Source organism: Crinia signifera, chromosome 1 (assembly GCF_055691185.1).
Source record: "Crinia signifera chromosome 1, ASM5569118v1, whole genome shotgun sequence".
NCBI lineage: Eukaryota > Metazoa > Chordata > Amphibia > Anura > Myobatrachidae > Crinia > Crinia signifera.
The window spans coordinates 165394797-165416394 of NC_139217.1; the positions used below are offsets into that span (position 1 = coordinate 165394797).

At 45.8% G+C, this 21598-nt stretch overlaps 1 protein-coding gene across 4 annotated transcripts in view; it reads right to left on the reverse strand.

Annotated features, from left to right (window-relative positions):
- STAP1 (signal transducing adaptor family member 1) overlaps nt 1-3036 on the reverse strand; it is a 73813-nt gene extending 70777 nt beyond the window's left edge. For all 4 annotated transcript variants that reach the window (XR_014471638.1, XM_083176274.1, XM_083176265.1 and 1 more), the window contains exon 1: nt 2859-3036. Coding sequence is in view for 3 of the 4 variants with exons in the window: in XM_083176274.1 (XP_083032400.1) it covers nt 2859-2969 (111 nt within the window). In the remaining variant the exon portion in view is untranslated. The remainder of the gene's footprint in view (nt 1-2858) is intronic.
- Nucleotides 3037-21598: the final 18562 nt, after the last annotated feature.

The following is a 21598-nucleotide window of genomic DNA, read 5'->3' on the forward strand; positions in this document are numbered from 1 at the left end:
AAGTGCATGGCCAAGGTGGAGGTTGTACTAGTTCCGCCTCACCATTGCAGGTGGTGGAACTCCATTCCACCTTGTGGTACTTGTGTATTATAGCGGCGCCCCCGATGTACATCGTACGATGAACGTATCGCATCGCATGCCATGTACCCGATAACATGCGATGCGACGCGATTTTGACCCCCTATACGATTAAAAATCGTATAAGCACCCTAAAGGGTGCTGTGCTCGCCACGCTTCGGGCTAATCTATTCTCATCTCCACGCCGACGTGGATAGTGGGGGTATGAAAAGGTCATAGGACGCGTACCGCCGCCCCTCGCGGGCGCGCTGCGCTCGCCACGGTTCGGGTTCACGTTTATAGTGGGGGGTGGGTGGCGTGGGGGTGCATTTAACATTGTATGCACCCATTAGGGTGCTTAACATTGTATAAGCACCCATTAGGGTGCTTATACAATGTTTAATCGCATCGCATCGTATGGCATTGTATGCCATGTACAATGGCATACAATTTGAAAATTGTATGCCATCGTACACTAACCAACGACATCGCGTCGCATCGCATACCATCGCATGCGTTATGGTATACGATGCGATGGGCGCCGCCAAAATACACAAGTACCCACCTTGTTTCCCCCACACACACTTCTTAACCTCTGGTGAGTAGGGATCTGCATCAATACAGCTCTCCCTGCAGCTCTTCCACCTACGACTAACAGCATTGCAGGACACAATTCTGCAGTTCATTCTGAGCCTAATTCAGCATGAATTGCTAATTAATGAATTTGCAAATCGAGCAGTTATTGAACGAATGCGCATGCATACTGTATGCATTGCAAAGGTAAGAGGAGAATTAGGGACTGAAAATGAGTATGGATCACAAACACAATGTAACCGGAGCCTGACTGACAGGAAGCCGGCATTTCTGGGTGGAAACCTGCTGTTTTCGGGGTCATACAAATGCAGGCATGTCCTTGACATCAGCGTTGGCCTCGTTCAGCTTCAGTCGTAGATTAATTGCAGCCTCAGATCTACTCAGATTTGCACAGGAGGCAAAAGGCCTTATTCTGGTTCACTGGCAAGGCTGCGAATTTCGCAGCCTTGCGAGTCCACCTGTCGCCACCTTCTCCCCCTTGCGCGGCGCAATTCCCCACAGGCATGCAAATGGTTGATTTGCATAATCATCCATTCGCAGCCTTGCGTCCGGGCACAAAATCATTTGATGGTCGCCAACCATCGAATGATTATTCAAGTGCTCGCAATCGAAGACACCTCTTTTGTGTCTTACATCTGTGAGTGCCTGTATGGGAAGCAGGCGGGCAGCTGACATACGCTGATGTCAGCTGCCAGCCCCCCGCACCCACGTCATTGGGGAGTTACCATGGGAACGCCCAGCGTTTTCATGGGCGAATCACCAGGCCCAAAACCCCATGCCCCCAGCCGAACTGTTGTGTGTGAGTGAACGATTCGCCGTGGCCGCTCGTGCACAGCGTCTGCACATGCGCATAACTGACTATGCATATGCGCAGTCGCACAACATCGCTGCCCTGCGCGAACATGCTCACATTCAACTGTAAATTCTCAGATTAGTGATCCATGCCAAATTAGGCCCCCAGTCCATTAACACTGAGATTTCTAACTAGCAAAAGTTATTATTGTATAATCATAGATCAAAGGTCTGGCAGAGTGAAACTCTCTTGGGATCTCTAATGCATGGGGATATATACAGTATCAAGGCTTGGAAAGAGATACTAGAAGTACTAACCCATACCTCCCAACAGACCCGATTACAGCGGAACATTCCTGCTAATTGGTGACTGTCTCGCTGACCATTAGGGGGGGGGTGCGCAGGTGGGGGAGCCGATGGTCACTGCTGCTGGTGATCAGTGAATAGGTGGTGTGATCTCCTTTGGTGCGGCATGTCCCGTTCCTTACCAATGATCTTCAAACTGACCCAGTGACCCAGTTTTTAAAAATGAAAATTAGGAGTTGACTGGTTGGTACTTTATCTCTCTTATAAGACATGATAGACAGACAGACAAATAAAACAAGAATGACGTTTTCTTCACTTAGTAGCCTAAACCCCATATACCGTCATATTGTCTATATTCAGAATGTAAACACTGTAATGTTGCATAATTCTGAAAGCCAACAACCACTTTATAATATTAGTTCATCATGTTGACATTACATTCCAGCACTGCATGCCTTCAATTATCTGATCGATCAGACTTGACTGAATATATATGCCAACGGGTCAATCTTTCCATATTTCCTTCAACATATTCTGTTTACATCAGCATCCTTGTTGGCAGGCATATGCAAAAAGTAAAAAAAAAAAATATATATATATATATATATACACTATGTTTTGCGCAGATATTGAGACTTTCCTTCGGCAAAAAAAATCATCCAGTTTGGCAGTTTGACCCAAACAATAGCACAGACTGTGGGGCAGGTTTATTAAGCCTGGTGAAGTGATAAAGTAGCCGGGGATAACGCACCAGCCAATCCACTCCTATCTGTGAGTTTTTAAACCTAGGCTGTAACTTTACAGTTAGGAGCTGATTGTCTGGTAGCTCTCTCCACTTTATCACTCTACTGCTCTGTACCTAACTTTATAATAACTAAAAAAAAACATTAAAAGTAAGAAAAAAAATATCAATTTCCTGTGTTTTTTTTTTTTTACCCAATTGAGTAAATTAGAAACATTTACTTCAAATATACTGTAACTGTCTCTGACAAATAGACCAGTGCCAAAAGTAAACAGCCTCCCTTCTGCCACAAGTCTACCTGTGCTCACTATGACATAACGCACTGAACACCTGTGCATAGAAACCCTGCATACTGTCATATGCTTACCGTGCTCCTGGCTCGTTTAATCCATAGGAATCCCTCATAGTATAAAGGCAGTGATGTTAGCTTAGACCTTTGCTGATAAATCCTTCTTGGTGCGGGTTCGGCAGCTGCCATGGTTCAGTGTTTGTTCACCTTAACCTTACTCAGCTCTCGTCGTCCTGAGAGTATGAGGCACAGTGTGTTTGTGTAGAAGGAAGTCCAGACAAAAAAAAAAAAGCTGAATGCTGTAGCTTCGCCCAACCCATATCTGCTGGGAGGAGGAAAATGCCAAATTCCATCTCTTTCATCAGTGTAACAAGTTGGAGAACTTTCCAGGACTTGGGTGGTTCTCTATGAGCGCAGGAGGTTCCGCTTTCTTAGTTGTTGTAGTTCTTAGTACAGGGGATAAAATAACTCACAGCCTAGCGAACAGGTCAGCGCGGAACACCCACCCCTCCGCCGCACGTGCCGCCACTGTAGGAGAACACATCCCCTTGCATGCAGCCACAGGGCAGACGAATCAACCATCAAATGATCTTTCTTCCCTTCGGAAATAAAAGTCATTGCTGAAGACGGGGCAGGGGCTGATGTCATGTGATGTCAGCCACCTGCCACAAGCAGGCAACGCCACGCCTGCGTTACCAGGGGAACGCCCAGCCTTTTCATGGGGATGCCCAAAAAACATTGGGCGTTCCCCTGATGACCTCCTCCTTCCTTTACCCATGCGAACACCTCGGTTAGTGTGATTTTTGCCATAAGCGTTCGTACAGGAGGTCTGCACATGCGCATATACCCGCATGCACAGACCACCACCATCGTAAATGGGACCCCATTGTGTGCAGCTCTACTCAGTTAGTGCCGTTGTAAACCCAAATGTATGCAGTTCTAAGTACACCTTGCTTACAGCAACATAGGTACCCTAGTACTCAGCCTGTGGTTAAGGCTGAGACAATACGGTTTTAACAGTACAGGAGGGAACTTTTCTTCAAAGGAAAATAAGTAATAGAACACGAGGACATGCACTGAAACTGGAGGGAAGTAGGTTCAGGGGAAACGTTAGAAAAAATTACTTCACAGAAAGAGTAGTGGATAAGTGGAATAGCCTCCTATCAGAGGTGGTAGAGGCTAAGACAGTAGAACAATTTAAACATGCTTGGGATAGGCATATGAATAACCTTACAAATAAATAAAAAAGGGGCAGACTAGATGGGCCAAATGGTTTTTATCTGCCATCAAATTCTATGTTTCTATGTAATACAGAGAATGCAGCAACAATAACAGCCCCTGCTGGTCATTATAGCATAAGGACCAGTATCTTCACACTGCCCTCAACCACGGTTGCCAACTTCTGGCTGCCCTCCCCGGGAGAGGACAGCTAGCTCAGCAAAGCAGGGGACAGGGGTAGCCAGTGTGATGCAAATAGGAGGCTGGGCAGGTCTCACATGAGGTAGCCGTCACGTGATCACATCATCCTGGCCATGCACCGATGCACAATGCCGGTATTACAGGCATTGCAAGGCAGGAGGGGGTCTGGGCCACAATGATGTGATTCAACAGGAATCCCATGGATCCCCACCAAGGAGGGGGTTGTGGGGGGCTGCAGGTATTGCAAAGGACTTGTCCACCTTTCTGGGGGTGGCCTGATTTTTGGGAGAATCCTGCTTCTCCGGCAGGGTAGGCAAGTGTGCCTTTAACCGTTTAGGTGCTAACAAGGGGCACAATCAGAATTTGCTAGAACCCTTCTGACCCTGCCCCTAAGCTCTGACAGCTCATAAGGAACGTTTTATTTCAAAGTATTACATTAAATTGTAGGGCCCTGACAGTCACATAGTTAGAAATAGATGGCAAGATCTGGCAAGATCCTACCCTACAATATAGACTGCCTCATGGGTATTCCATATCTTAATGCAGAGATGCTCCAGTGTACCATAGTATGCAGTGTTCGCAGAGAAGGTGTGTACAAATGCAATAAGTGTTGTTTCTATGACCGCATTATTGTTTTGCACCCTTGAGATCAACCTTCTAATTCCATGATCACCCTTTATTTTCCCTTCTGGACAGGACAGAAGAAACATTATACAAATGGATTTTGGCCATTCTTTAAAACCAATATTAGAGTATAATGAATGCAATCAGGGCTGTAATTAGGGATGTGCAAGCGGTTGCAGGGCCCTTGGAGTTTCACCGTCCCTGCCCCACGGTACATGTCCAGCGCTACTTCCCAGTGCTGGTGGCTTAACTCCCTTGGTGTAATGTCATGATGTCACAGATTTGAGGGTGGGGCCAGTACAGAGAAGCCTGGTCCGGCATTGAATGCAAAATCAACTCTGTCCAGAGTATTACCTATCACAATGTTATCTGGACAGATGGACTACTTAGCTATTCGGTTTCAGCGGGAGATACCAGATTTTTCAGGTAGTCCCCTGCTCCCCCGGAAGAGTGGGCACTCTTCCAGCATTCAGCCCTGTTCCTAGTGAAGTGGGCAGGATGAGGAGATAAATACTGAGAATCTATGGCCTCTGAGAAGGGGCAGGGCTTAATGAAGTGATGATATGCAAATTGCGGAATTTTAGCCCCATCCGTATACATATGTTATCCAATCATGGCGGTTTCTCCATTGGTGCAATTTGCATGGTTCTGTCCCATTCACCACCCACCTGCTTCTTCTCTCCGAGCATCTCCGAGCGAAGAGGAAATCAAAGTATGGAACTCCTATGGTATTAGTACAATAGGCCAATGGTGTCAGGAAGGGGTGCTGAAATCATTCTCCCAGCTGCAGGCAGAGTTTAGCATACCAAAGGAAGTTTTCTTCAGATACCTTCAAGTAAGGAGTGCTATGACCTTAGGAGGAAAGTCCGCCCGGTGGGAGGTGATGGAGGCTCCCTGTAAAATCTTCATTAAACAACTAGCGAAGGGCAAGTGCCTGTCCAAAATGTATCATTACCTACATTCACATACTCAATCTGAGGAATTAGGTGTCCTACGAGTAAAATGGACCAAGGACATCCCCCAGTTGGATGAAAATGGCTGGAGGGTGGCCCTGGCAGGTCCACGACAGGCGACTAATTTAATACGGACTCAACAGGTCCAATTTAACATTCTACATAGGACCTATGTAACGCCTGTCAGAATGAAAAAATATGCCGGAGTAGTGTCAGATAGCTGTCCAAAATGTGGAGAAGGGGCGGCCACACTTGACCACCTGCTGTGGAGTTGCAAGGTGGTTAGTAGGTTCTGGGACGAAATAATTAAAACTTTGGTTCGGATTGGTGTCTCGCGAAATACCCTAAATAAATTAAATCTGGTCCTAGGGATCTGGGCGGAAGGGACAATTAACCCGGGAAGTGAAGCAGTTGGCTAAGAACCTAGCGGCCTTAGCGAAGGTAATAATAGCACGTCGATGGATGTCCCCTCTGGGACCGCTCCATGGAGAATGGGTTAACCTGGTAAATCAGACCAGTGAACACGAGAAATTTGTACATGCATCCAGGGGCTCGATTGCTAAATACCAGGGCATTTGGGGCCATTGGAACAAGTCAGCTAACCATAGAGTTAACAATAGCGTGAGGTTAAATGTACAAGCACTTTTTTATTGTTCTTATTTAAGTAAGTAGATAACATAGGTAAAGAGGCACGAATGAGGAGAGATCTCCTCTCTTACACAGAATGGGGCCTAGTAACCCTATCATACACCAGATAATTAGTTTTTGTTTTTTTTGTCTGATCCTGATGGCTGGTCTCTATGGGTCAAATAAAGTATAGCCCCGATGGCCAAGGGAAGGTAAAAAGCCCTGAAGGCTGCATAGTTAGCTGAGTATTCCACTAAGACAGAGCAGGATCCCAATAAGTAGGAACTCTGGGTAAAGAAGGGGCTCAACGAGCAGAGGCGGGGCCGGGGGTGGAGAATGGGCTGTGTGCAATAGGTCAGGGAAAACATCCGAGGATGAGTAGGAGAAGTTTCTCAGGTGGAAGGTTGGGGTGTTGAGCTGTGAATTTGTCTTTGTATGTTTTGTGTATTTGTATGTGGTACAAAAGATATGTCCAACCTCTGAACTGTGTAATTTTGATAATATTTTTGTACCGATATGTATTTGTTTGTCTTGTTTTTGATATTGAAAATTAAATAAAGACGCAATTAAAAAAAATTATGATTTAAGACCTACATGTATAGTAGCAGTGGTAAACATGAGGAGACAAGGAAGTCCCGAGGTCATGAGTTCAGTACCTGACTAAAGGATTATCATGGGCTGATTCTGAGTTGTGGCAAAGCAAAAAAGAAAAAGAAGCAAGAAACTGTACAGCTAGTCAAAACAATATTGCGCAGCAGGTTGGGCAGAAGAACTGTGAAAGGTTCAGACGGGTTTAGATTTGAGTTAGGACAGTTTAAAATCAAAATTGCAGAGTAAAAATAAAGCACACTTGCCTACTCTCTAGGAATGCTGGGAGGTTCCTAAATCACACATGGTTCTCCTGGATGTCAGGAAAAATAGTTAAGACTCCCAGTGGTTGCCCAGTACTGACCATTTCCTGAGTAAAGAGGGCTATCTGATTCACACTGAGTCACATCATCATGCCACATTTACAATGCCAGTAATCATTGCATTTTATAACGACAGTGTGGAAAGGATGACACAATTGACCCATTATGCCCCTGCGCCACCCACTTCTGCTGCACCACACCCCTCACGTTGCCACTAGGCTGAGGAGCAGACAAGTATGAAACTAAGCATGAGAATAACTATAGTGCATGCAAGGGGGTGCAATTGCTATGGAGCCCAGAAGCTTAGTGAAACCTGGACCAAAGTCATAGGCCAGTATTCAATGAGAAAAATTTGCCTTGTTTTATGGCGAGTTTGTGCTATTTTCGCGTTGGAAGGAGCATTTTGCTCTCCAAAAGTGAACCACCCTATTCAATGTGATATTTTCGGCATCTTTTTAAGTGATTTTCGCCGTGTCTCTCCGTGTAGCAATTCTCCATCTTTTCATGGAGAACTGGAATGTGAACTTTTAAACTAAAAGGTTTTTTTTTTAAATTTTGGTGTAAAAAAATCAGGATTTTTTTCTGTGAAGGGCCATGTTATTTTTATTCATGTGCTTATAGCACATGAATATATATTTAATAAAAAAAAAAAAAATATTTTTTTTTATTTGTTTACACAGAGCAGCCAGCAGGGGGCCGGAGCTCTCGAGCCGCTCATTAGATATTCATATATTCACTGCATCCGATCATTACATATGCACGATCGGGTGCAGTGAATACACGGTCCCCCGCTGGCTATAGGCCCTCCACATATGTTCTGGGGCAGCCAGGGAGACTTTAATCTCCCTGTCTGCCACCGTCCCCGGCTCCCTGCCAGCTCCCTGCCACGGACGCTCGTCCGCTGCAGGGGTTAAGACTCGCCGCGAGTGGCGGCGAGTCTTAACCACATTGAATAGTGGGAGCAGGAGTGGCAGCGAGCCCTCCGGAACAGGGCGAGTGCATGGCGAGAGAAAAAATCTCTCGCCATGCACTGAGAATTATTCTCATTGAATACTGCCCATAATGTTGCATTTCCCAGATTTTCCTGCTTAGCAATTGGGTCTGATCCATTGCCCACCCTGAAGTGTGTGCCATTACATTTTCAGTGAGAGGAGTGTGTGGTGGATGTTATAATGCTAAGAGGGCACGGCAATGTAGCACAATATGAACTGGAGGCAAGAGACATGTAACACAATATAAATTGGAGGGCACTGTAATGTGTCATATCTGATCTGCTAATTGTAAAGTGGAGGGCACTATCATTTATATAATATGAACTGAGTCACTGTAATGCAGCACATTATGAACAGGAGGCACTGTAAGGTGGCATAATAAGAGCTGAGACACTATATAATAATGTGAATTGGGGGTACTTTGTGGCATAAAGTGCACTGTCAGCTCTACAAAAACTAAGGAACTACTATGGTTCATAAAATGAACTAGGGCACTTTTATGGGGCATAAAATGAATAACTGCTGTAGAGAGGTGTTTATCTAGAGCAAATACTCTCACACTTGGGGCCTGATTCCGATCTAATCGCAGCATGGACGATTATCGAATGACTGTGCATGCGTTAATGCCCGCATGCACGAGCCATTCGTCCAAAGGAAGCCTGTAATGGCTATCCATCACAGGCTGCCCGTGGGGTGATTGACTCCCTGCGGGCGTTTGGGGACGAAAAAGCAGTGTTTTATAGGAGAGTCCCAAAAAACGCAGGCGTTCCCCGGCCGCTGACATCATCAATGGCCTCCTTCTTCCCACGGCCATTGCAGTGCTGAGTCAGTAAAGACTTACTCAGAGCTGGAAGAAGGGGGAAAAAATCTGTGTTGGGCTGCCAGTTTGAGAACCACTACTCTTGAAGTATTGGAATGCGGGGCCCTTAATATTGGTGGCGCTGGTTTGATGAAAAGGTATATAAACGTTTAGGGGGAAATTTACCAATATGAAAAACCTAGTTTTTCGTATTGGTATTTCCCCTACGGCTGCATACGACTGTTTCAGTCGTATGCAAAGTCGTGTTCCGGAGGGGAAATTACAAAGCAGTCATATACGACTGCTTTGTAACCCTCCGATGGTGTAACCATTCGTATTAGCTGGCCATATATACGGCCGCTAATACAAATGTTTCTAGCAGTCTGCACGGATCAGTCAGATCCGTGCAGGCTGCAGAGTGTAAAAAAAAATAGAAAAATAAATAATAATAAAAAAAAAACAGCGTGGGGTCCCCCCCACAGCCGAAACCAGCACCAGGCTGACGGAGCCTGGAGCCGGTAATTAAAAATCAGGGAACCCGACAAATAGGGGTTCCCCGATTTTTAACAACCAGCCCCAGGCTCCTGCTCTGGGGCTGGTTCCCAAAATACGGGGGACAAAATGACTAGGGGTCCCCCGTATTTTAAGAACCAGCCCCAGGCAAAACCAGCCAGCAGGGTAATGCCACAGCCGGGGGGAGACTTTTTATACAAGTCCCCCCGGCCAAAGCATTCATCCCTACCGACCAGTCAGCCTGGCCAGGGGCCCTGGGGGAGTGGGGACCCCCCCAATGAAGGGGTCCCCCCCCTCCAGGACTTACCTGACCAGGCTGAAGCCTGGTACTGTCCCCGATGCCCCTGGGCGGTGGGCATCGGGCTGATTCAAGTGTAAAAAAAAAGATGAAACTATTGTTTTTTACTGTGGCACGACAAGTGCCAGCAAGCCTCCCCAGCAAGCTGGGACTTGGAGAACCACAAGTCCCAGCCTGCTGGGCATTAAAGGGCCCGCTGGCACTTGTAGTTCCACAGTTAAAAAAATAGTACAATAAACACACACTGACACAATGAAAATAAAAGTTGAATACATACATTACACACATACTGATACTTACCTTTCTTGATCCCGTAGGTAGCCCTCTGTCCTGGTGTCCTGTGTCGTCCTCCAGGTCCATGTCGGCGGTCCGTGTCGTCCTCCAGGTCCATGTCGGCGGTCCGTGTCGTCCTCCAGGTCCATGGCGATGTCCGGGTCCGAAGAAATCCATGTTGGAGCTGTGGAAGGAAATCCTACTCATCTGGTCCTGTGCTGAAGAAGTCTTCTCTTGGTCAGCCGTAATCCAGGTAATGTTCAAGCTGTCGCCGGTCCCCACAGTCTCCGCATCGCACTGAGGAGAGATGCTGAGATATTTCATACTCGGCGCCTCTCCTCAGAATGAATTCTATTGGCCGCCTAGCGGCCAATCAGGAGCACGACTTTCTTGGAGTACCTCTGGACCGGATCAACTATACCCATTGAATCTCCCTGCTTCCCCAGCCAATCTGGAACACTATCGCCATCTTGTCACCCACGCTCTCTCAGCCTGATACCACCAATTATCAACCATCGGTCATCATCCCAGCCAGACATCTTGTGTACAGCGAGTGCAGGAATTGAGGTTGGCCACTTACATCATTTGCCATCCAAGTTTACCAACCTTGAGGACACCTGCTTTTCATCAGCCGCAAAATTGGGACCTCTAGCAAAGTGGGAAATACCTGGCTATATACAACCTTAGCCCCCGTCATCATCGGGTCATTGCCCATTGTGGCCCCACCACCGCAATCAATTGAGGACACCCTCATAATCACATCTGGGATTAGACCATCTGAGACATCGTGTGGTAACTATCAGCCCAGTGGGCCTCTTGATTTCCCTCAATCACTGTTACACCCCTTCATTCAATGGAACTGGTTCTAACATTCAATCCATCAATTCAGCCTCCGGTCCAGATATAACAATTTATTTGTTTTTATCTATCTGATTCTTTAATTATTATTTTTTATTATATATTATTCCCCATATTGTGCAATTGTACTTATTACTTTTAATTGTTATTAAACGTTTATATACCTTTTCATCAAACCAGCGCCACTTCATTTTCTTTTTTGCTTGGTCCATTGGGGCTGACAACCCCTTTTTAAGTTGCAGCTCTTAGCGAAGCACCCTTGATAGTGCCTGTCTGTGCACCCCAGGGAGCACACCTTTCTCCCTTAATATTGGTGCTGTTGGGCCCACAAAGTTCTCGGTATGCCCCTGACTGTGGTCATTTATGAAAAGAAAATCTATTTGATTTTGCGCTAAAATAAAAAGTGTACGCCATCTTCTGTTAGCCGCCAAATTCACTGCTCTCCCAGCTGATGGAGCGCTCACAGCGTGGTTGAGGTCCAGTCTTTTTCCAAATGGCAAATATCTCTCTGTGGCAAATAGGAGATCATCTGGGGTCCTCCCAGGCAAAATATCAGTAGTAGGCTGCACCACAAATAAGTTTTGCTTCTATATATAGTGGGAGCAGACGTGCAGACTTTGCCAGTGGCGTAACTATAGCACCGCAGCCCCCACGGTCGCGCGCGGGGGGGGGGCGCTGTGCATATGGGGGCGCCGGGGGGGCTGCGGTGCTATAGTAATCCCCCCGCCCCCATCCCCCGCAGGCTTACCTGTCCGTGCGTCCCGGCTCTCCTCCTGGCTTCAATCAATGCTATGGAGACGGACCACGATAAAATGGCCGCCCCATAAAGCAGACTGTTCTCTGAAACTGTCTGCGGTATGGGGGCGGCCATTTTATCGTGGTCCGTCTGCATAGAATTTATTGAAGCCGCGACGAGCTGATAGGTAAGCATGCGGCAATGGGGGGAGGAGGCACGGGGGGCCGGCTGGACGGATGGGCGGGGAGCGCACCCCCATTAACGGCGGGGGGGGGGGGCGCCCCAAACACAGCTACGCCACTGGACTTTGACAAAAATGTGCAGTGGGAAAATGAACAGTGGTGTGTGCCCGCAGGTGTCTAACAAATATACATCAGTAAGCATTTATTTATTTATTTATTTATTAACAGTTTCTTATATAGCGCACACAGATTCCGCAGCGCTTTACAGAGCATAGTTATAATCAAAAACACATAACAAATTACATTACAAGACAGTTTAGGACAAGTACATGGTTAATATGGATAGTTGCACCAGGGGACAGGACACTGAAGCAATCATCAGGGTGGCAGTGGTTTATATATTCTAAGAAAGGCACATGAGGAGAGAGGGCCCTGCTCGTGAGAGCTTACATTCTAAAGGGGAGGGTTAGACAGACAGGGGTGACACAGAAGGGGAAGATGTGGGCATAAACAGTAGGTTAGGATGAGAGATGGTCAGGTTTTATGCAGGAGGGTGGGAAGATGACAGCTTAGTCTTTGATATTTTAAGTCTAAAGAAGCGCTGAGTCATCCAAGAGTAGACAGCAGAGAGACAGTTGGAGATATGAGTGAGGATAGAGGGAGAGAGATCAGGAGAGGAGAGGTAGATTTCAGTGTTATCAGCATAGATGTGATAGCGGAAGTCGAGTGAGCACATAAGCTCACCCAGAGAGGATGTATAGAGAAAGAGGACACCTACTATCAATGGAAGAGCAGGAGAGGTGAGGTCATTAGAGGTACAGCTGGTCATTTTCAAAACGGACAGTGCAAGTACAAGCTTTAACAGTGATAGTAAAAGTTGTTTGCAGATGTAAAATGCTGATGTTATGGTTGAATTGCCAGATTAAGTAGCCAGGAGTAGTATGTTTAGGGTTACCACCTAGTCCCTTTAATTCCGGACACATGTTAATTACACAGGTTCTGTGGCAGTTTAAAATCAGGTGAAGTGGAGTCTTGAAGTCAGCCAGCCACAGAACCTGTGTAATTAATATGTGTCCGGAATTAAAGGGACTAGGTGGTAACCCTAAGTATGTTGTGTGAATGAATTTAACACACTCAAAGCAGACTTTGGTTTTCTCCGTTGTTGTTTTGTCCTTCAGTTACACTTCGGTTTAACGCTGGTATAACGCTGTAGTTATGAATCAGTTTTCCCACTTTAATAACGGCCCACTTCAATCTAGGCCCACAGATAAAATCTGCCCACAGCCTATCCGGCCACAACATTAACTAATACTGCTTTCAGATCACAAATGCAGGATCGCACTGGGACTTTTAACCGGTTCAGTCCCAGTGTGACACTGCAGGTGCGGTCTGTTCACACTGCAACAGCGAACCGGCAACAGCGTTCACACTGCAACAGCGCTGCCTCCTCCATAGTGTGAACGGGAAACGGGTCGCTCATCCCGTTTAACCCGTTCTCACTGCACAGCAACACGGCAATGAACCGGTAAGAACTCTACTTTTTTCTGTACCTGGTTCGGACTGCCGTGTTGCTACTGTTTAGCTGTCACTGGTAACCCCTTTCACATTGCACTAATTACCGGGTCGAACCGGCAAGAAACCGGCTTGTACCCAGTAATTAGCTGCGATGTGAAAGGGGTATAGGAGGGTTCCTAGTTGTCCAGATTGAATAAAGGAATCCCTACAAAGACAAAGTCACACACTGAGCTAATATTATTCAAGACTTTTTACAAAGGAAAGAGAAGACACCCTTATGAAAGACTAAAAAGAAGGAAAGAGTGACTGCGCTGGATAGGTCAATTAAACACTTGTTGCCTAGTACAAAATACAATTTTAATCATAAAATATAAACAAATATGGAGTACAGTTACTCCACAATATCACAAAATATACTCCACAATGATATTAAACAATGGTATGGCTTTAGACCCAATATTGGGGGAAGGTAAGGAGAAAAATAGTAAAAAAATGTATAAATATATAAAAAATTGTAAAAATGGGTAGTGACTGACTTTAGTTGTCCATACGGTACCGTATTGATGAACCAGCTGGTGTAGATATGATGCGGAGATCTTTTTAGTGTCACTGGATTGCCTCACTGATAAGTGGCTGTTGGAACAGATGTCGAGAGTCCCAATTTGGTGGCCCTTTTGGAGGAAGTACCCCCTATGGTCTTTCGCGGCCCAAAGATGTGAAAAAAGGAGGGGGGGGGGGACGTCTCCAGTCCAAAGATGGTTTCCAATGTAGAGGACTTTTCAGAGGCTTTGTATGTCCCTCCGCAATATGATAGGTGGCTTTAGAAAGGTTAAGTCAGTCTGTCCCAAGTAAGTTCACCGACACGTTTCGCTCCACTGGGGAGCTTTATCACCTTGATATACTGACCACTGGAAACCTGACTACTGTTGGAGCATCATACCACACCCAGTAACAGTACATAAAAACATCTGAAGTAGTGATGTTGTTTTAACCCCTAGTTTAACCAACAGACATAATGTATAGTATTTTATTAGCATCTGTTATTTATGTTGTATAACTGATTTTGGTTATTTAAATTTCTAGATTTATTTTTTTTATTGTATTTTTATACAGCAATCCGATTGTAATGTAAGAAACCGATCAATTTAAAACATTTGTAATTCACATATCAAACACTGTTTTTTATTAGCGCAAATATCAAAAAGATGGATGTAATGTATACTGTATGTAATCACAAACATGCATGTTTTTTTTTAAGCTTTTACATATATGCACATATGATTGTTGATAATATTTAATAAGTACACAAACCTGTTGGTACATTTGTGGCACTTTATAGGCAGCATGGACGGGGTAATGGTTAGCATTACTGCCTCACAGCGCTGAAGTCATGGGTTTGATTCCCACCATGGCCCTAACTGTGCAGAGTTTGTACATTCTCACCGTACTTGCATGGGTTTCCTCCGGGTCCTCCGTTTTCCGCCCACAATCAAAAAATATACTAGTATGTTAATTGGCTCCAAACAAGAATTAACCCTAATGAGAATATGTGTGTGTACATGTGGTAGAGAATATATATTGTAAGCTCCACTGGGGCATGGACAGATGTGAATGTTCAAATAGTACTGCAGAATATATGTGCGCTATGAAAATAACTGGTAATAAATACATTTGTGGGCTGCAAAAGAAGCAAGTATTTACCCTGCATGCAAAATCAATAAATGTATTAGCGCTGCTTGCAGCACTAGGGGCAGATTTTACCGATGGACTGCAGCCCTGCAATAAATACTGCCACCACACTCAGTGGCAGTCAAGCTACTGTAGCTGCGGTCCATGAGACTGCATTGGCTTTATTGTGACTGCCAGTGACTTTCTAGTTTGTACTTTCCTTCCTCCGGGAAAGCCAGTCTGTGCTTCTATAAGCAGAGAGTTGGCTTTGTAGGAAGCACCTATTTACTGTTCTCTGTTATGCAAGCGGTCATGAATGAAGGCATATGTCCAAACTTTCTAACATGGAGGACAAGTTGTGCTGATCAGGACAGTGGGAAGGTATGGTGTATAAAGTACACAGGGGATGCATACAGATGCCTGGGGGGGATGCTAGCATTCGGAATACAGATGCCGGCATCCCGGCGGAGGGAATCCACACAGGGCAAAAGGTCTAACACATGAAAAGGTTGAGATGAGTTATTCACTTTTTTCTTTAAGTAAACTTACCTTCCCAGCCTGCAGCTTAACAGTTTAACCCCCCTCCCTGCCACAGCCTAATGCTGGGTACACACCAGGACGACTAGGGCCCGATTCTGTCAATTTAGATCCAATTCCGACCGGTTGTATGCAGATTGTATGTACTATCGTGTGTTTTTGACATTTATTTGATCCGATTCCGATCCAATGCGCGTACACGCCACTCGTTTGGTCGCATCTTTGGTCCTACGTGCTGCAGGTAGGATCCGGCAATCCCAGGCCGACCGACCGTCAATCGTATGCAGATCGTGAGTGTTTTTTGCCGCCTCCGTCGTCCGTCCGTCGGTGCGTCCGTCGTTTGATCCAGCCTATTTGAGTGGCATTTCCTAAACACTCCCCCGGCGCCATGTTTTTCCACTTAGCAAACAGTGCTGGCGCAGCAGTTGGACTCTCCTTCTTGTCTCATCTCCCAGAACAACAACCTGGTATGTTTGCACTCCCAATGCTCTCTTATGCATGCCCACTGTTGCCACCAATGTATATAGTGTGTATAGAGCACTGTTTTGGCAACCGTGCACCCGACCATGTCACTGTTTGCTCGGGTGGGCCCCATGTGTGTGTGTATACATATAACCATTGTCCACCATTGCAGTATTCCATGCACTCCTCTCTGCTAGGCCCCATTCACCTGTGTGTGTGTTTAGTTTGTGTATATATACATATAACCATTGTCCACCATTGCAGTATTCCATGCACTCCTCTCTGCTAGGCCCCATTCACCTGGGTGTGTGTTTAGTTTGTGTATATATACATATAACCATTGTCCACCATTGCAGTATTCCATGCACTCCTCTCTGCTGGGCCCCATTCACCTGTGTGTGAATAGCAATCTGCACAATAAAATGTATAGTGGTTTTCATAAAAGTTTATTAACATTTTAAATACTTAAAACATAGGTAAACTGGTAACTATAACTATAAAAATTTAAATATGAAACAAAACATGGATATAACTATAACAACTAAAATGGTTTTATCTTTTTACAGTCCAAATGTCCAACGCAAAGGAACAAGAGTTTTTAGAAGGGTTTATAGAAAAATATCGTTCACATGAATGCCTGTGGCGAACAAAATCCAAAGAATATTCAAACAAAATGAAAAGAAACCAAGCCTTGGAGGACTTGTCTCGCTACAGTCTCCCATTTCACCCAGAGGCCAATGTTGAATGGGTGCGGAAACGCATCCAGAATCTGCGCACAGTGTTCTTAAAGGAACACAAGAAGGTGGAGGCTGCAAAGAAGTCTGGTGCTGGAGTCGACGAGATGTATCAAACATCGCTCTGGTACTATGATAGGTTGACGTTCACCCTCAGCCAGGAGTCGATGAGGACAGGAGTAGTCCTGATGGTCGAACAGGAAAACCAAGAAGTCACGGCGCAGGAGGAGGAGGAGAATTCGCAGTCTGCATCGGTGAGTCTATTTGTTGGGCTATCTAATTGATTCCTCCTGCCAATCCACAGCCCCCTCCCCATTAAAGTAGGCCATGTACTCTTCCCTCACCTGTTTGGCTTGTGCACTCCCTGTGAAGTGTTGTGTTGGGGTTTGCAAGGAGGATATCTGCACTACCTCCTCTGGCAGATCTTGGTCTTCTTGGAGTGCTGTGCCTGTAGCCCTTTGCTGTGTGGCTTTTCTGCGGAGCAAATTGTGCAGGACACAGCACGCCGTGACAACCCAGTCAATTTTGTCCACCCTCAGGTTAATGGCAGTGTGGAAAATGCGAAACCGGCTAGCCAGGATGCCAAAAGCATTTTCCACAACACGCCGTGCCCTGGATAGCCTGTAGTTGAAGATCCTTTTGTCATGGTTCAGGCCCCTTTGCGCATATGGCTTCATGACATGCTCGTGCAGGCCAAAAGCCTCGTCTGCCACAAAAACAAAGTTAAGCCCCTGTTTAGTTTCCTGGACAGACGGCAAGTGAAGGGTGTTCGCTATGAGCCTTTCGTAGAACTTTGTGTCCTTGAAAGTGCCACCATCCGATGCACGGCCATTCCTTCCTACATCCAGGAAGATAAACTCATAGTTCGCATTAACAACAGCCATTAGTACAATGCTAAAATAGCCCTTGTAATTAAAGTAGTAGGAACCACTATTGATAGGCTGGGCTATGCGGACATGTTTGCCATCAATGGCTCCACCGCAATTTGGAAAGTTCCATCGCTGTTCAAACTCCTCTGCGATGACTTTCCATTCATTCACACTGGTAGGGAACTGAAATTAGAAGTAAATAGAATTGATTAGTAAACATGTTCAATTTTTTTACAGCTTGGTGACTACCCACCTGCAACCCCAGACCTATCTGTCCTATCTGATAATGCATGCACATCGAGCGAAGCTCCTACTCCGGCACGCACTCCGCCACCCACCCTGGAACCCACTCCACCACTCCCCTGTGCCAAAAAAATGCGTGGCAAAGGAAAAAAAGGAGAAGCAGCAGCACATGAAGAATTTATGATGCAGGCACAGCAAGTCCTGCAAAGAAACCCGGACAAACATGACAACTACTTCACTTATGTGGCAGAGTGTGTTCGCAACATGGCTCCGGACCAGCAACTTACTTTTGAAAAGTTATGCATGGAGTTGGTGTATAATGGCAGTTTAGGGTATCTCAACAGTGGCACTAAAATAGTTGGCATGGGTAGTGCACCAGACACACCACTGTCATTAGAATCACCAGTGCCTACTCCGCCTGCCACCGTACCACCTACCACCGTACCAGGCCAGTCGAGCACAATTCCAACACATACCCTGTCAACACCTACACAGCCTTCTCAACCCCCCCAGTACCGTCAATTCTACAGTTCTTTACTGATAGAAGATCCAGAGTCTCCTGTTTTTGAGGATCTGTCTTAAAAAATAGGCTATTTTATCATTTACCATCGACATGGTTTCAGCTGCAGGTATGTGATGGCTACTGCTCACATGGCGTATGGCGCACATCAATGGGGCCGGGACCATTGCATCTGCGCCATGCGCCATGTGGGCCGCAGCCTTTACATATCTGCAGCAGACATCCTCTGCCACACAAGGGCCACAGTGTGTTTTTTTTTTTTTTTATATGCTGCTACCTGTACCTGCATTACCAGAGGGAGAACAGGATTCTCCTCAATCTGGAGAGCAAACTCCATTTATTGCCCTTTTGTCTTTGCCAATAGTATGGGGTACTGTGCGGCAGACATGGTCTCAGCTGCAGGTATGTGATGGCCACTGCTCACATGGCGTATGGCGCACATCAATGGGGCCGGGGCCATTGCATCTGCGCCATGCGCCATGTGGGCCGCAGCCTTTACATATCTGCAGCAGACATCCTCTGCCACACAGTACCATATCCCTACTGTTGTAAGGGCCTGTTTCAGAAGTTACCAGAGTGTTTTTGTCTTGGTTTTCTACGTATATGCTGCTACCTGTACCTGCATTACCAGAGGGAGAACAGGATTCTCCTCAATCTGGAGAGCAAACTCCATTTATTGCCCTTTTGTCTTTGCCAATAGTATGGGGTACTGTGCGGCAGACATGGTCTCAGCTGCAGGTATGTGATGGCCACTGCTCACATGGCGTATGGCGCACATCAATGGGGCCGGGGCCATTGCATCTGCGCCATGCGGGCCGCAGCCTTTACTTATCTGCGGCAGACATCCTCTGCCACACAGTAGCCCGTACTTATTGGGAAAGTTTAAACTGGGTCATACATACTTAAATGTTTATATATAGTGTGTGTTTTTGTACAATATCTTTTATATATGGTATTATAATATATTTGTGTTGACACAATAAATCTATTTACTATTTTACATGTTTTACCTATGAAAGGCCTAAAAAACCTGTTTCTGTCCTAGGCCTAAATTATAAATAAAAATATTTTGTTTGCACAATAAAGTGTACGGTGTATATTTCATCCTTACCTTGCAATACTGGTACTGCAGCACCTTCACAATGGCTTTGCAGGTCTCCGGGATGATGAGGCCCAAAGCTTGCGGGGAGATGAGGGATCCAAACTTTAGGTCAGCAAGAGACCGTCCTGTCGCCAGAAACCTCAGGGTCACCACCAGCCGTTCCTCAGCAGGGATAGCCATGCGATACTTGGTATCCTGCTTCTCGATGTGGGGAGTCACCAGACGCAGCAATTCCTGGAATGTGGCATCATCCATCCTCAAGAAGTTACGAAAACCGTCTGGGTTATTTTCCCTGATGTCCCTGAGCAGTGGCATGTGCGAACGAGTCTGACGCTGAAGTAGCCACTGCTTTGTCCAGCATGATCTTTCTCTCCTGCGCTGGGCTCTCTGACACCTGAGCTTCAACACTGCATAATAGAGCAGGTACTGTTGCTGGTGACTACCCATCACTGCATTTTCCATAGTGCAGGGTTAAAAGACACTTTGTAATGGCAGGCAAAACAAAGTAATGTGTAAATAGCTATGTCCAGCGTTCAGCAGGTATAAACCAAGCCTCACTAGTAACAAAGCAGAAATACACTGGTTTAAAATGGCTGCTGCTATTCCTATCCCCCTCTGCTAGTCCTATCCCCCTCTGCTAGTCCAGCCCCTTCATTCAAATTTCAAAGGCCAATCTGACGACGGTCGCATGTGTTCTTGCAAAAAAACAAAAACCAGCGATCCGACCGTCTTAACGACCATCGCGGGCGCATTGGGATCGGATCTAGATTTTTGCTAATCGTTTGCTGGGGACTGCCTGGGAGCTCCCGGGAAGTCCAAGGGAAATCGTTCCATGGTCGTCTATCGGTCGTGGACGACGGTGGTCGTCCTGGTGTGTACCCTACATAACTCTAAAGGTGCCCATACACATTTTGATTTTAGTGTGCTGTGCTTTTTTAACTTTATTGGTGCTGTGCGATTTTGACACTTGTATGGGATGCGATGCAATATACTGTACTGTACTGTGCGATGCGATTTTAACCTTTTTTTAAAAAAAAGTTTATAGTCAGCTAATCACATCGCATCGCATCACATGTAAAAGTGATGCAATGCGATATAGCACAAAAATTCCTGCCTGCACACTTTTTGTGCTATACAATATTGTACCCGCGGGGACGCGCATTGCATCGCAGGTACACGGTGCGATTATAACCACATGCGATGCGTTTTGAACTCAAAAGTTTAAAACGCATACGATAATCGCAACATGTATGGGCAACTTAACACTCCATGCATAACCCCTGTACTCCATCGCCTAATCCTACCCCACCCTGCTCCGCAGCCTAATCCTAACTCTCCCTGCCTGCAGCCAGATATAAGAGGGTATACAGAGAAAGGATCCAGAGGAGTCAACAGCTCTGTTAGTGGCTAACTAATCTACATAAATGGCGACATTGGCTGGCTCCAGCTCTGAGGGCAGAAGATATAAAGCACCGGAGATGATTGCATACATGCCTACAGAGATGTTTACCCCAGATTTGGAAGATAAGTGCAGTACCTTCAAATATGCAGAAAAAAAACATCTAAAATAAGCAATATGGTTACATGAAATGATCATGATAGCCATCATTGTCACAAACAACGGTACACTGTGTTTGTTATTCCTTTTAAAAACTGATTTTGTTCTTTCTTTGTGTAATGAGTTAATCTGGGCAAACCCCTTCATAACTTCCTTGTTCAGCTTGCATTCTTGCTGTGTGACCTCAGGTAAAGATGCCTTAAGCAAAACAAAAGTGCCAGTTTAGATGTTTACATAGCAGATTTACGGCTAGGCACAAAGGGCTTAGGGCAGTGGTTCCCAAACTTTGTGCCATGGCACTCTGGGGTGCGTCAGGACACTTGCAAGGGTTGCCTAGAATTGGTGGTCCAGGACCGAATCAAATAGTTTATATTTAATATAATAGGCAAAACCTGAGCTGGTGGCTACTAGTTATAAAATATCTA